Source organism: Canis aureus, chromosome 18 (genome assembly GCF_053574225.1).
Source record: "Canis aureus isolate CA01 chromosome 18, VMU_Caureus_v.1.0, whole genome shotgun sequence".
NCBI lineage: Eukaryota > Metazoa > Chordata > Mammalia > Carnivora > Canidae > Canis > Canis aureus.
Window position 1 is genome coordinate 56051502 of NC_135628.1, and position 15678 is coordinate 56067179.

Sequence of the window (15678 nt, forward strand, 5' to 3'; positions counted from 1 at the left end):
ATTCGAATTGGACCCTGGTGGTAAGGACATGCTGTTTGCTTTAGGCCAAGGAGAAGTTGGATCTGATCTTACTCTTTCTCCTACATCCCTCAGCAGGACTGGAATTATCACCCGTATTTGGGAACAGGCCTGGCACCCCCCGCAGTCACTGTGAGGGTATCATGGCCTCCAGGCACATACACCAAATCCTCAGATTAGGGGCCATGGGCTCTTGCTGACCAGAGCTTGGGCTCTGGGTCTGGGTCCCACTCAGAGGTATTCTCAGTGAAAGGAGGGTGCCCTGGCAGGAAGGTATGGTCCAGGGGGCGGTGCTCTGAACCAACCCCGGGTCATCAGTCTTCCAAGCAGACCCGGGCCCCAGAGCTGTCCTTGGCTCTTGACAGTCGGGGAAGGAAACCCTAGGTCAGGGCCGCCCCTACCTGACTATGCTCCACTCTGGCTCGATCCGCACGATGGTGGGGTCCTCCACGTACTGGAAGAACAGGTCCTGGTGGATACTGGCCTTGTCCACTTGCACCATCACCTTCATTTCCAGGACCTCATCTGAGGATGTGGTGTTGCAGATGATGTAGGATGGAGAACGTCTGCAGGGAGGGCAGACATGGAGCTGGGCTCCTGGGTGTTGGCGGGGACAGTGGTCCGAGGCCAGGGCCCACCCCTGCCCTGTCTGCAGGGCCTCGGAGGCCACGGGGCACACTGCCTCCAGGCCCTAAAGACCCTCTCCTGGACCAAATCGTGAACAGGCTCCTCGGAGACCTCTTTTCAATGAGGCCTCATCCTTTGGGCCCCATCTTGGGCCTGCCAAGCCCCATTTTTAGCAAGAATCCTGCTAAGTCAGGTCAGCCAGAGTTCTCCAACCCTTGATCCCCGATCACCCTGGGCTGCCTTCAGCAAGAATCCTATTAAGTCAGTTTAGCAAGAATTTTCCTATTCTTGCCACCGATAGTTAATATCACATCAGTGACCCCCAAGCCCACCCCCTCCCCCCGCGCGCACCCCTCGCTCTGCCGGTGGCTATAAATCCCCAGCTGTCTTTGGCATGTTTGGAGTGAAGCCTTATTCCTTTCTGACACCCATTGCAATAGTCCTTAGTAAACTCTTCCTTCCTATTTCAGCAAGTGTCAGAAGGATTTTTTTTTCTTTACCCTTGGCCTGACTTCAGATCTATCGCAGCCCTCAGCATGGTTCTGGCCCCGGGGAACCATGTGTGGAATGTCACATCCCCACCACGTCCCTGAGTCCTGCATCAGATGAAGCCCTGGCCTCCTTGCTATCCCCGAGGTGCCTGGCTTATGGAGGCCGTGCCCTCTTGAGCCTGGAGGGTGCAACCAGGGGGAGAGAGAGCTGGCGGCCCTCGGGACGTTCAATCTCAGCCAGCTGGGCTAGGGGGCCCCTGGGAGGTCTCAGCAGTCCTGACTGGCTCTGCGGCAGGGGGCAGGGGCTCTAGATTCCCAAGTGTGTCCATGGAACCCCAGGGTTCTGTATCAGTGGTCGGTGTTGGGGCACAGAGGCTAAATGGCAGGCAACAGCATGAATGGCCCATCTAGGGAAGGGCTGCCTGGCAGGGCTCCAGACTGAGCCCCAGACACCCACAGCCAGGTATGCCCATACCATCTTCCCTCAAAGCAAAGGGCCCCTTTCTCAGGGAGGAGAAAGTACTTCCAAGAGGTGAGTGAGCCCTGGAGTCCGCCTGCTGCCCTGGGGCAGCCCTGCCCACCCCACCTTCTGGGCTGTGAGCCCCTGAGGCCTGCCTGGAGGTGCGTTACCTGTGGAAGAGGCAGGGCTGCTTCCCGAACATCACCACCACGTTGCTGCCCGCGTTTAGGTTGGTGCCTGTGATGGTCACTTGGGTGCCCCCGGACATGGGCCCCCGTTTGGGCTTCAGGTCCGAGAGAGTTAGCGTCTGTGTAGGAAAGGATGTGGCCTGAGACACGACCGGGACAGGGTCTGAAGGGGCAGCACCCCGCTCCCGGAGTTGCTCAGTAACAGTGGCCTCCCAAAGAGCCCGCGGAGTCCTACTGGGCTTGTGGGGAGAAGCAACATTCTGGACCTGCGGGTTTATACCTCTATATAATCACAGTAATAATAACAGCTGCTGCGTGCTGCGGTTCTAACTGGCAGGCTTTATCTCCTCATCCATGTCTATATAATTTATTTTCCCAATCCATTCTACAAGGTAGGTGTTAGTACCCATTTTACAGAAGAGATTCACCCAGCTAAAAAGCGGCCCATCTCAGATCTGACTCCAGAGCTCTGGCTCTCTAGCATCTCCTCAATTGTTTTTGGGAAGGTGATCTGCTCCTTCCATGGGGCTGGCTCTTCCAGAGGGCTGCCCAAACACCCAGAGGCCAGAGCAGTGGGTCCTGAAGACCCCAGGAAAACCCAGGAAGAGAAGCCAAGAAGGGTCAGTGGATTGAGTGAGGATGGGATGATGAGAGGGGGCACCTGAGAGCTGAGGATTTGGAGTTGTGGTTTGTTCTTTCATTAGCATTTTAATGGAAAAAACTTTCCTCGGTCCCAGGTGAGAAGCCTGTATCTGCATTTAAATGAAGAAATATCAGAAAGGGAGACAGAACATGAGAGACTCCTAACTCTGGGAAAGGAACTAGGGGTAGTGGAAGGGGAGGAGGGCGGGTGGGGGGGGTGGGGGGGTGGGGGGGGTGGGATGGGGGTGACTGGGTGACGGGCACTGAGGGGGGCACTTGACGGGATGAGCACTGGGTGTTATTCTACATGTTGGCAAATTGAACACCAATAAAAAATAAATTTATAAAAAAGAAAAAAATTAAAAAAAAATAAACACAGGTATACAAGTATTCAAAAAAAAAAAAAAATGAAGATTTCTCTCTCCCTGACCCCTTAAAGAATTCCACACCAAAAGTTGAACCTATTGAGCTCCCGGCCGGCAGGCCTGCTCCCCAGGAGAGGCCTCCATTCCTAACACCTCAGAAGGAGAGAAAGAGCCTGGGCAACTTGCTGACCGGTGCACACAGTGTCTACCCTGCATGCTGGCAGGGCCCACATGCCCTGCTGCCCACCGGGTCCCTGCAGAGCCCGAGCCTGGCATCCCCCTGCACCCAAAGCTAAGGCATGCTTCAGTCTAGCGCTGTTACTGGCCCAAACGGAGCCCTGGACCAGGGTGGGGTGAGGCCCTGGAAAGAGCCCTGGTTTCTTAGCTCTGCCTAGATCTTGCTGTGTGACCCGGAACAGGTCCTGTAACCTCTCTGACCATAACATCAGAGAGCTGGGTCAAAACGAGTTATCTCAAAGGCACCTGCTGGTTCTCTGCTTCTGTAATGGGGTCACCTCCCACAAATGATGCTTTTGCTCCATTGTCTGGAGGGGAAAGAGAGGGATAGTCTGCGGGAGATAAGGCTGGTCCTAGAGATGGAGTCAAAGATAGATGACTTTGACTCCATCTCCCCCCCCGCCCCAGTAGATGGGGTTCTAGAAGGGATACAAGTGAGGAATCCCTGTTGGCTCTGCAGTGGCAGGCTTGGGGGGGATTATTCTGGGGTGAGCAGAGGATGACATGGAGACATGTTTTAAAGTTGTGAGAAACTATTAATTATTCAAGTCATGCTTCATAAATATTTCATGGTATGTTTGCACGGGAAATCAAATTCTGTATTTTTTGTCGCCTCTTCACTTGTTTCCTGGATGGAGGTGGGGAGGAAAAGGTTCCCTCCATGGAGATCTCTAGGGAGATCTGAGGGCAAAACCAAGAATGCTGATCCCTTGGCCTTGGCGGTTGGGTTCTGGGTGAATAAACCCACACATGAGAGTCTGACCTGATTTGTGGAGGGAAACGGAGTTAGAGCCAAACCTCACTCCCAACCTCAACACTGGGAAGGGGCTCCCCTGCATGCTCCAGATCCTGAGAGGCACCCCTGGAAAAGGACCCCCAATGTGCCCCAAGTCTCCAGCTTCTCCAGCTGTCTCAGCACTCCAGAAGAGTCAGGGGCTTCTGTGTGCCCCCTGCAAGCTGCCTAGTGGAGCAGAAAGGCAATGAAGGCTCTGAGATGCTGGGGAGCATGACAGAGGGTCCTCCTGTCTCTTCTCACCACCGGGGTGATCCCCATTCCCACCCTGGCACCCTAGGAGCTCTGCAGGGGCAGCCTCAATGATTGGGCTCTTCGATGCACACTGGAGGCTGTGGAGGACTCAGGTCCCTAGCATCGTGCCTCCTCCCTGAAAGTCCTCCTCAGTAGACACGTGGCACCAGTACCATTCCTCAGAGGTATCCCACAAACAAAATAGCTGCACAAATCTTTGAGTCCCACAACCCCACTGGACCAGTGCGTTTTTGCCTTGCGGCAAGAGCTCCCATCTTTCCCGACCTATCTTTGTGCTCTGACCTCTTCTCTTCTCATGAACCCCCTTCCCTCTCCATCTCTTGTGTTCCCATCTTTTGGTGCACCTGTGTCCCTTACACCAGGGACTGCTTCCCACTACTCCAGGTTCATCTGGAGCATCATATTCCTCCTTGTATGCTCAGCCTCTTCCTTGAAGCCTTGCCTTGTTACCTGCACCTAACCGTATCCTGCTCCAGAGTGGAAACAGGAGTGCAAGCAAGACTGGCCTTACCTGAGAGCAGAAGCAGCTTTTGAATACTGCACAGGCTCCTTGTAAGTACTAAGCCTGGGACCAGTCAGCGACAGGCATGTGGTATCTGTTCCATAAGTGCCGTCTTTCCTAGGCCGGTGGTCCTCAGCCTGGGCTGAGTTAGGATCCCCACCTCTAGCATGTGACTCAGCTCAGGGGGGCTCCAGAGCATTTTGTTTAAAGCCTCACAGGAGATTCCAATGAGCGGAGAGGTTTAAGAGTGCCTAAGCACCATGGGGGGCTAACAAAGAAGGGAAAGGCCAGGGCTTCATCTCTAAAGACTTGCGGGTCTGAGAGGCAACGGCCAGCGCAGTGTGGGCAGATGCCAGGGAGTCCCCAGTGGGCCAGGCACCATGGGTGCCACAGGCTGTGTATTCAGAGAAGGCACTGAGAGACTCAGGAGCAGAGCTTGGGCTGACAAGGAGGACACGGCTCAGGGCAACGTGGGGAAGGACATGGGGAGACGAAAGGGGTCAGGCCATGCAAAGCCCTGGGAAACAGGATCGGACAGACAGGGTGGGTCAGACGGAGGAGCCCGGGCAGCCTCTGAAGGCAGCAGCGCCCCGGGTCCTTCTAGAAGTGGGGATGAAGACACTTGGGGAGTACTGTCTCTGCCTCTATCTCTGTCTCTCTTCCTCTCGGTATCTCGACTCAGTTGGATCGACCACGTACGTGTCGAGACATCCATATAACACAGAGTACACCCGCGTCTCTCTATAGACACACACGGACACATGTGTCACTGATTGTGTCCAGGTGTGTTGGGTTTCATTTGGAAACTTCCTGAAAGCCTTTCCAAAGAAGGTGGGGGGACAAATCCTAAAGAGATGGGATTTGAATCAACACATCCATTAAATCCATCCCATATGTGTGTTATGCACAGGCAGCGCTGGCCAACCGGGTTTAGGAGGAGGGGGCGTTCTTAAGAGTGGAGCAGGGAGCTGAGGACAGGGCGGTGGGGGGAGGAGGTGGTGGCTGCACATCCCTCCCAGATTGGGCCCCCCACCACAGGCATGTCTGCATGCACGTCCTCCGTCCTACCTCTCCTTCTGGACGGTGGGGGGAGGGGGTCCGGGGAGGGGTTGTGCAGGCTCTGAATCATCCCTGGAACACCCACGAGCCAGGGCCACCAAATTATAAGATTCAACCAATTAAGCAAATATTTATCAAATAATCTAGTGGGAGGGATGGTGCAAGGTGATAAATGGTTGTCAGTTGGAGAGAGAAAGGAGGAAGAGAGCGAGGAAGGTGGAGGAGGGACAGAGGGTGGGAAGAGGGAGGGTGAAAAGTGGGCTCCCTGGGATGTGTTCTGGAGCATCTGATGCCCAGGCATAAGATCTATCACTTCAGGCTCCCAGCTTCTAAAGCAGCTCGTAATCATGAGGAAAGTATCCCATCAGAGCTGTCATTAACCCCAGACGTTAACTGGATGGAAAGACAGTTTTGAAAATGAGGCAGTGAGCAGGGCAGCAGAGAAGCACATGCCTCCTGCATGCCCAAGGTCCCGAGAGGTCCCGAGAGCCCCTGTCCCCCCCAAGAGCCCCTCACCAGGGGTGGCCTCTGCTGGGCCAGCGAGGGTCCTGGCTGGAGGGAATGTGGAGGTCGGAGTCTGCAGACAGGCCACAGGCAGGGAAGGGTGTGCAAGGAGGGTAATGATGTGGCTAGAGGAAGGTGGAGTGGGGTGCAGGGGAGGTGTGGGGTGGGGCGTGGGATTAAGGAGGTCATAGGATGGAGCTATGAGGAGTGGAGAAGGTGGGCTGAATGTAGATGATGGGATAGAAGTGATGGGGTGCCAGTGTACCAAGAAAGGGCAGGGCACAGTGGAAACCATGCAGGAGAAGAGAGAAGGGACACATCTGCTTGATGTAATTGTCACCATACTAAGGGGCAGATGCAAGTATTATCACCCTCATTTTAGAAATGAAGACACTGGAAGGTTAAGCACCTCTCCCAAGTTCGCCCAGTGAATAAGTGGCAGAGCTAGGGCTCCCACCCCAGGCCAGACACACTGCCACTCAGCCAGAGGGGACACTGGGCCCGAGAGCCAGAGCAGCTTCCCTGGAGTCGGGGCCAGACATAGCAAGGTTTGAAATTGAATCCAGTCTTTCAGATTTCCAGGACTGTGCTCTCACGCTGCACGACAGACTCCCATGAGCTGCTTGGGGTCTGACCACAGAGGTCCAGCTGGGCCCAGAACCATGGTCACGCCGTCTGTGACCTGCGCCCGGTCGGGTTGCCAATGGCCGGGACTCACCATGAAGTAATAGAGTTGTGAGGATCGGGCCATGAACTCGGGCCGACACACGGCCACACAGATCTCCACGAAGCCTGCATGCTGGCTGGGCTTGGCCTCTCCCATCTCACACACGATCCTGCGGGGAAGGGAGGACAGACCCCGTGGTCACAGCAGGGGCACAGGATGCCCACATGGGGCCCCTGGGCGCCACGCCTACCCTGGCCGCTTCTCTGCGGTAGGGTCTCAAGGCAGGGGATGAGGAGGAGAAAGACACCCCAATCCTTCCCTGTAAGGCTCCTTTTTGGTTCTTGGGCAGTGAGGAAGTGCAATTTCCATGGAGACTCTGTCAGGTGAGAGCCCACTAGGATCCCTAGTGTTCTGACCCCAGACACTCAGTCCCTCATTCAATAATTTTGTTCCCTCTGTGAATCAGAGAGTGGGGAATGTTTCAGCCAAACAGCTCAGGGAACAGGGCTGGCAGGGGCCAGAGAGGTAGTGACCTTCTCAAGGGCCCACAGCATGTCAGACAGGGACCCTGAAGGACACTTGAGGTTTTCAGACCCTGGCCCGAGGCCACTTGGTTCCTACTGTATGGACTGCCTCCGCGGAGTGCTTTCTGCCCCCAGCCCCAGCTGGGCACTTGGCAGAGAGGAGAGACTCCTGCTGGGGGGTGGGGGTTGGGGAGGGGGGGAGAGGAGCCGGAGACGTGTCCCTTTTTAAAAATGTTCATTGTTTTAATTATGAAATTTGTTCACACCCCTCGAAAACAAGACAGTACAGAAGTGTGACAGTAAAAATAAGTGTCCCTTTCTTCACTCTTAATCTCTTTTAAAAAGTCTGGTATTAATATGTAGATCTATCTCCTCGTAGGCTTTCTCTAGATCCCTGCAAACATATGTAATATATATAATATATATAAAATCTCCATTTTACAAATGAAGACACTGAGGCACAGAAAAGTTAGGCAACTTGCCCAGATGTGTGTGTGTGTGTGTGTGTTTGGTATCACGCACACACGTAGTGTTATATACATGCACGTGTACAATTACATAAAACATACATATATAAACATATACATGACTTTAAAAATAAAAGTGAAACCTAACTACCCACTGTCCTAAACCCCTGTCGTTTACTGCACGCACAGCGTGGACTTGCCCTGTGTTGCCGCGCGCACAGCCCTACGGGATCCTCTCGGAACGCTTCATAGCGCTTCACGCTGTGGCTGTGGCTGCACCGTTATGTATCCCTCCTCCTACTGATGGACATTGAACTTACCCTGATTTTTCTCCTACTCCAGATAACCTGCAAAATGAACCAACTAATATATGTGCAATATCCTCAAGCACTGCACATTCATTAGAATAAATCTCCAAAGGGGGGAGCTTGTGGGGTCATTGTTTATGTACGTGATGTTTGATAGGGAGAGGAAAATAATGGTCCCAAAGGGTCGTTACTGATTTATGCTTTTGTCAAAAGCAATTGGGTGAAATTATTTCACTCTTTCGCTAACACTAGATATTATCAATCCTTTGAAAGTTTTTCCAATAGGAAAAAAGGATCGCTTTTTTTGCTGTCATTTTTATTTCCCTGATCACTAGTGATGCTGCAGATATTTGCAAGTATGTGTGTGCGGTTGTAAAAAAAAAAATCTTAGATGGCTTTTCCTTTAGTCTGAAGACTGTCTCTTTATATTGCTAATGGGTGGTCTTTTTTTGTAGGAGCTACTGAATGAGGAGTATTAATTTTTGTTTCTAGTAAGTATTGCAATTATTTTCTCCCATCTTGCCACCTGTATTTCCACTTTCTTTATAGTGTCTTTTCCCACACTGAAGTTTAAAAGTGTTTGTGGTTCAGGGGCTCCTTCTTTTACTTTATGGCTTCCAGGTCTCTCTTAGAAAGAAAGAACTTGGGATCCCTGGGTGGCGCAGCGGTTTGGCGCCTGCCTTTGGCCCAGGGCGCGATCCTGGAGACCCGGGATCAAATCCCACGTCAGGCTCCCGGTGCATGGAGCCTGCTTCTCCCTCCTCCTGTGTCTCTGCCTCTCTCGCTCTCTCTCTGTGTGACTATCATAAATAAATAAAAGTTTAAAAAAAAAGAAAGAAAGAAAGAAAGAAAGAACTTCTGGGTGACTGTCCAGTAAAAAATATATGCCTTTCTGTCCAGATAGCATAATGAATACATGTTTAGGATAAAGAAAAAAGAGAAAGTGCATAAAAATGCTTGCCGTACATACACTTCCTCCCACTCCATTTGAACCACCCAGAAATATTCACTGTCAACATTTTGGTGTTCATGTGTTCAGTCTTGTTTTCCTTTTACAGAATTAATGAGAAACTCTATTCTGCTCAGTGAATGATGTTCTCGCTAATACACTTGGAGCATATGCCTGGTCATGATTCTCCCGTAATATCAGATTTGATGGCTATATAATTTAATGCCTTATGCATGTATAATGATTTAAGAATTGATTAATTCCCTACTTAAAAATATGTAAGTTGCTTCTATATTCCACTGTTAACAAATAAGGCCAAAATAAGTGTGCTTGCAAATACATATTTGTGCATTCTGGTTATTTAAGGAAAGTTCTAGAAACACTATGACCAGGCTAAAGATTTTTGATCCACATTCCAAATTGCCTTCCACAAAGTGTGTCCCAATTTACCCTCAGAGTATGAATGTATGAGTGTGCTATTTCTCATGTTTCTCATCTGCACTGGGCATTAACTTTTTAAAAGTTTTCTCCATTGTTTTAATTTTTATTTCATTGATTACTAATGATATTTAACTTTTTCACATGACTTTTGGTTCTTTGTCTTGTGAATTGCACATTCATGCTCATTTCATGCTCTGCTCATTTTGTGATATTTGCCTTTTTATTTATGGAACCTCTTTGTATATTAAAAAAAGCACATAATAACTGTCATAAGATGTAACGGTAGTCCCAGATTACTGCTCACGTTTTTCTTTGTTTACAATGATTTTTGATGTACGAATTTTAAGTTTTAGACACTCAGATCCCCTCATCTTTTCCTTTATAACTTGTTTTCTTTTGCTCTTATACTTAGAACAGTTATACTTCCCTTGAAATCAAAGAAATTCTAATCACTCCACAGATTTATTTTTTCACCTAATTCTTTAATATATCTGGGATTTAGTTTGGTGTATAATGTGAAACGAGGGTCTGGTATTGTCTTTTTTTTTTTTTTTTTTCAGAGTTAACCAGCTCTGCTTATTAACTCATCTTTGCTTTCCTTGCTGATTTGAAATGTCACCTTTATCACATACTAAATTTTTACATATCAGAATTCTTTTCTGGGTGTTCTATCTTAATCCGCTGATCTAACTAGCACTCCAATAGTTCAATAATGTGACTTTAAAATCATATATTTTCCAGTTGGCTATGCAGGCCTGGAGTAGGGCATCTTAAAGTTCCCCAAATCACAACAGCTTGGTAGCAGCTGGCTTTGGTTTTGTCCTCAGAAGTACTCCAATAGTTGAAGGAGCCACAGAAACATCTTTGGGCAAATAAGCCATGCGGGACCAGGGAGGTGAATTCTATCAAGAGTAGACCCTTCAATCACAAGGTCTACTGAGATGGCTTTCGGAAGCTCTGGATGGAAATCAGTGGGGATTGAGGATGGTGGTATGATGGTTCCAGAATCACGAAATCTGGGCAAGACCCAGCAAGCGGACAGGTAAACTCCACTGATGTACCTAAGGGAGACCTAAAAATTGTCAAGTGGCAAGGTGTCACTCTGGGAGGGGCAGCAAAGTAGGATGAAAGCTAGATCGTGCTGTGCATTTCATGGGTGTGTTTGCTGGGCTGGAAAATTGTGTTTACTTATTTACAAGGCAATGATACATGACTCACAAACCTCCTCTAACAGGTGGATTGGGAGGTAAAGGTCACTCATGGAATGACCCACGCCATGCTCCGTGACTTGGCATGGAGAAAAAGAGATAAACAACCCCAAACACCTACAGGATGGAGTGGGTCTGGAGTTTCATTTTCAGCCTCCACAGAGAGTAGCAGAGGCTGAGCTTCTTTTGTAACTGGAGGAAGACACGAGTCAGGACTAAGGGACAGCAGCAGGGGGAGTGGTAGGGATCCAAACTCACGTTTCTCTTACAGATTTTAATTTTGCTTTCGTCACGGCCACGCCCCAAGGAGGCAGCTATCACATTTCTCTTCCCTCTCAGCCCCATGTCCCCAACCCCTTTCTACACTTGCCAATACGGCAGCTAGCTGGTTGGAGGGCTGGGGAGGACACTCGAATGTTAGGGGCATTCTATTCCCCCCACCCCAATGGTCTCTAACACTGTGTGCTGTTGGCTGCCAGTTGTTGGCCAGGGGAGGTGAGTCATCAACACATAGCCATCCCTCCCTCCGTCTCACGGGGCTCCCACTTACTGTTCTGCTGGGATGTAGCCATCCACCAAAGGACTGCACTCCACACCTGCCACCTTGACATGAGAGGCGATGTCCCGGAATTCCAGACCCAAGTTCTCTCCTCGGATGGTGACCTTGGTGCCCCCTTCCCGGGGACCTGTCACTGGGATTATCTGGAGGGAAGAAGCACGGTACTTTGACAAGCATCAAGACAGAGCCATCCCCCACCTGCTGATGGGGCAGAGGCTCCTGGCTCTTCCCCATCTCTGCATGATTCCCTGGGTTGGATCCACATCTATAAGGACACCCAGGTCTGGGACTGTCGATGTCAGGAGCTTCTGGTAAAGCAGTCCACGTTAGCGTGTGGTGTTGGGAGAAGTGTTCAAATCGTCTCATTCACCTATTTTGTGGAAGAGATGAGGGGATGGAATGTGATCCGTATTGTGACCAGGTGATTCATAGAAAATCAAGGAATAAAACCTTGTGGCATTTGTTCATATTGTTCCTTTCTGAAGGAAAATTCATACCCTCAGCCCTCTACACTATGGCAGCCCACCCCGTTTTCAAGATCCTTCTCAAATGTCACTTTTCCATAACCAGTTGTTCTCCCTCTCCGCTGAAATTTTATGCTCCTTTCATGGTAACAGTGATTTGTGTCTGATTCCTTGTCCTTCAGATCCTGAGTCTTGGGATGCAGGGACAGTGTCTTACTTCCTCTGGACTTTTCAGTGATGGCACCATATCTATTTCTCAAGTTGTCATTGGGTTGAAAACCACAACTACCGAAGCATCTTCCTGGATTTAGAGGAGCATTTGCCTTCATTGTCTGGCTTGGTTTCTAACAGAGATGGGTTTAATTTAGATTTCACCTCATATACTGGCCAGAATGACAGGCTTTTCTTCCAGAGATGTCACTGTTGGTGTTGACTCATGACTGAAATGTTGGGAATCCACACCCCAGGGCCTGTTTTGAGGTAGGTGCTATGGACAGTTGCCACAATCTAATTACGACATCCCACTTAGTGACCTTAGTGGTAGAAGACATTCTGTGCCAGCCTCTCCTGGCATCCAAAAGATCAGAGAAGGGCACATTTCCCATTCCTGGTGTCTCTCAACACCAGTACCTGGATCTTGGCCAGTGGCAATGGGATCACAACTGAAGGAGCCCAGACCACCCACCTCTTAACATCACCTACTCTTTCCACCACCAAAGGTCACAACTGGGGGGTCTACCCTGGAGGAAGGTGGGAGGGGGAAGTAAGAGAAACGAGGCTGGAGGGGCAGCCTTGCTGGGGAAGGCCATTCACCTACAAGTTAATACATTTCCTTCTTACCCATGCCTGTTTGTGAGTAGCGTGCACGTGAGCGTGAAGGTTTCATGCGAAAACCTTCATGTTCCCATCGCAGAAAGACAGGTCCCCTGGAGACACGAGCCCATTTCTGTGTGCGGGAGGTGGGCAGATGTAGGGAGGGCTGGGAGGGGGAGTGCACGTTCTTCCCAAATGCCTGCCCAGCCCGTCCCCAAAGCCCCACTGGCACCTGGCAGCAGCGGCTGCATGATATTCTAGCCTTGGCGTGTTGTCCTGAAAAAGGAGCTTTATCTCTGGCCCAGTCCTTGGTTCCCCCGGCTCCCCGGAGGGCCAATGCCAGTATGGAGCCAGTAAATAGCCTTCGTCACAGGGAGATTTGTTTAATTTGCCGTCTCCTCCCTGTGATTTTCTTGGTCTCAGGCCAAGAAGAAAGCAAGTCCCACTGTTTGCGGCAGACACACCATTAGCAGTCACGCGTGGCAGCCCCTGGGAATGGTTCCGTGTTAAGGGCTCTGCGGGTGGGGGTGGCTGGGGAGGAGGGAGACGGGGGCAAGCCCAGGGCTCTCCTTCCACGGATACTTCTGTAGGTTAAATGCATGTCTTTTGCCCCAGTTTGAGAATTGCTGTTGAGATTCCTACCCATGCAGGAGACTGAGGTAGAGGCTGAGGCCACCTCACTGTGTCTAGAAGACCGGGGGTGTGGAGGGTGAAGGGGCCGGAGTGGGGGACACATACAGAGGGCCACTGCTGAGGGCCTGCCTTGCTGGAGGAAGTTGTGCACTCACACAGGTCAGGCTCCCTACCTGTTTTTACACATCCCTGGTGTGTGTGTGCAGCATTTGTGAGTGGAGGGGTGAGGGAATAGAGTGTCTTTCCTCTGTGGTGAGAGAGAGACTAGTCTAGCAATCCAGACACCTGGGACTCAGGACCTGTCTGATATAGGCTTTGGTGAGAGGACTTTAGCATTTCTTTCTTTCTTTTCTTTTTTTTTTTTTTTTAAGATTTTATTTATTTATGAGAGAGAGACAGAAGCAGGCTCCATGCAGGGAGCCTGAGGTGGGACTTGATCCCAGGACTCGAGGATCACACCCTGGGCTGAAGGCAGGTGCTAAACCGCTGAGCCACCGGAGAATCCCGGGACTTTAATATTTCTGAACGTTGCTCTTTGTATCTGGGAAAGGAGGCTACAAACCCTGGCTTTGGCAGGCATTATAGCTCAAATCGTGTCCTCCCCAAAAACATATGTGGAAGTCCTAACGCTCTGTACTTCCAAGAGCCTTATTTGGAGAAAGGGTCTTTAAAGACCTCATCAAATTAAAATGAGGCCATTCGGGTGGGTCCTAATCCAACAGGACTGGCATCCTCATATAAAGAGGGAATTTGGATAGGGACACACAGAAAGGCAAACGAGAAGGGACTCAGGGAGAAGATGGTGGGCTGCAGGCCAGGAGAGAGGCCGGAGCTGGTCCTCCCGCAGAGCTCTCAGAAGGACGGGTCCTGCCCACACCTGGGTCTCAAGTCCTAGCCTCCAGAATGAGAGACAAGGAATTTCTGTCTCTGAAGCCACTGACTCTGTGCTACTTGTTGTGACAGCCCTAGGAATCATGTCCGGGTGGCTGTGAGGATGGACAAAGTAAGGGATGTGGAAATATTTTGCAACTGAAAATACCTTGCACACCAAATTTGCCTATCATTGTAGCAGCCACTAGTAGATTATCAGACACATGTGTTTGTGAAACCTTGCACAGAGCCAATACCAATCTATCCTTATTATGTATGGAGACGGGGCTGAGCTTCCTTTCCTCTTTTTGTCTCTGCCCCTTTTTGCTTTGTTATTAAAATCAGCATCCACTGTGGCAAAGAGGCGTTGTGTACCTACAACGAGCAAGGTGTGCTGTGCTAGAGGTACAGGGGGTCCCCCTGTTGAGACATGCATGCCTCCTCTTTGCTTTACCAGGGGAGCATAGTGCTCGTTTCGGCAGCACATATACCAGGGAAGCATGGGAGGTGGTGCCTGAGGGGGTCTCTCTATTGAGAGTGGGGAGGTGGAGATACCAGGTGACCTACATAAACCCCAGGGGCAGTGATCCCCTTGGCCTAGACATGGATGGGATTAGCTTTAACAATGCGGATGATGGACAAGGAGGATGGCGAGATCCTCCTGGGCTGGGCCTGGAGCCAGCAATCTGCATGGTTCTCTCAGACAGTCCTTGTCACTCCTCCGTGAGATGGAACCTTAGGACCTGTTGCACAGTAAGGAAGCTGAGGCATAAAGGTGGTGATAAATCAGCCCCGGGATACCCAGCAATTAGCTAGCAGAGCTGGGACTCGAGCCTTGTTCTCTGCATGTTTAGCTCTGCCCTGGCCCTCACTGCTCTTTGCTCCAGGGCCTGTGTCCCCTGGGCCCTCCTGAACTGTGTTCCAAATCCATTTGTCATTTGTCATCTCTCTGCTTAGGTCTTGCTTTGAGTGAGTCCTGGGTTCTCACCATTTGCACCCTCTCCACTTCCAGAGGCGCTGCGCCCAGCCTCTGCTCAGGACTAACTGCTTGGTGAGGCGGCCCCCGATGGAGCTTAACAGCCTCATCACTCAGACTCTTAGAGACAAAGGGAGAGTGGCCAGGACTTGGAGTCATTTCTGACACAGCTCACGTGGAGACTCCAACAGGACAGCTGAGCCCCTCTCTGTTTTCAACCTTCCTTGGTAAGGAAGCAGCCCTGGACCAAAACCCGGGCTTCTGGGGAAGCTGGGCAGGAAAACAAACACGCCCCCAGCCAGCCAACCACCGTGGTGGCTGTCGCCTCAGCGACGCATGGCTGGCAGGGCCCGAGGCCACGCAGAGGGCCCAGAGGCCCAGGCTTACCTCTGTGATGCGCGGGTTGGTGCACCTGCTGTTGGCACCCGACAGCTCCAGCCACTGGCTCTCGTGAACGGGGCAGTGCTGGCGCAGAGTGCACTGGCCCTGGCTCTGGCACCAGCCGCACTGGAAGTCCGGGTCCGCCTTGAGGCACAGCCCGCAGCTCTCTCGCATGGCTCCGCACTTATAGAGGTGAACTGCGGGCGGGGGGGGGGGGGGGGGGGGCAAGAGGTACTCTGGGGTGAGAGGCGGAGCAGGAGGGGGTGGGCCTGGGGAC

General features: G+C 51.2%; 1 protein-coding gene across 3 annotated transcripts in view; it reads right to left on the reverse strand.

Annotated features, from left to right (window-relative positions):
* PLXNA4 (plexin A4) overlaps nucleotides 1-15678 on the reverse strand; it is a 427922-nt gene that overhangs the window by 56670 nt on the left and 355574 nt on the right. For all 3 annotated transcript variants that reach the window (XM_077857378.1, XM_077857377.1, XM_077857379.1), the window contains exons 12-16: nucleotides 15408-15598; nucleotides 11256-11407; nucleotides 6860-6977; nucleotides 1767-1903; nucleotides 420-584 (exon numbers count right to left, since the gene is read on the reverse strand). In XM_077857378.1, the coding sequence (XP_077713504.1) occupies nucleotides 420-584; nucleotides 1767-1903; nucleotides 6860-6977; nucleotides 11256-11407; nucleotides 15408-15598 (763 nt within the window). The remainder of the gene's footprint in view (nucleotides 1-419; nucleotides 585-1766; nucleotides 1904-6859; nucleotides 6978-11255; nucleotides 11408-15407; nucleotides 15599-15678) is intronic.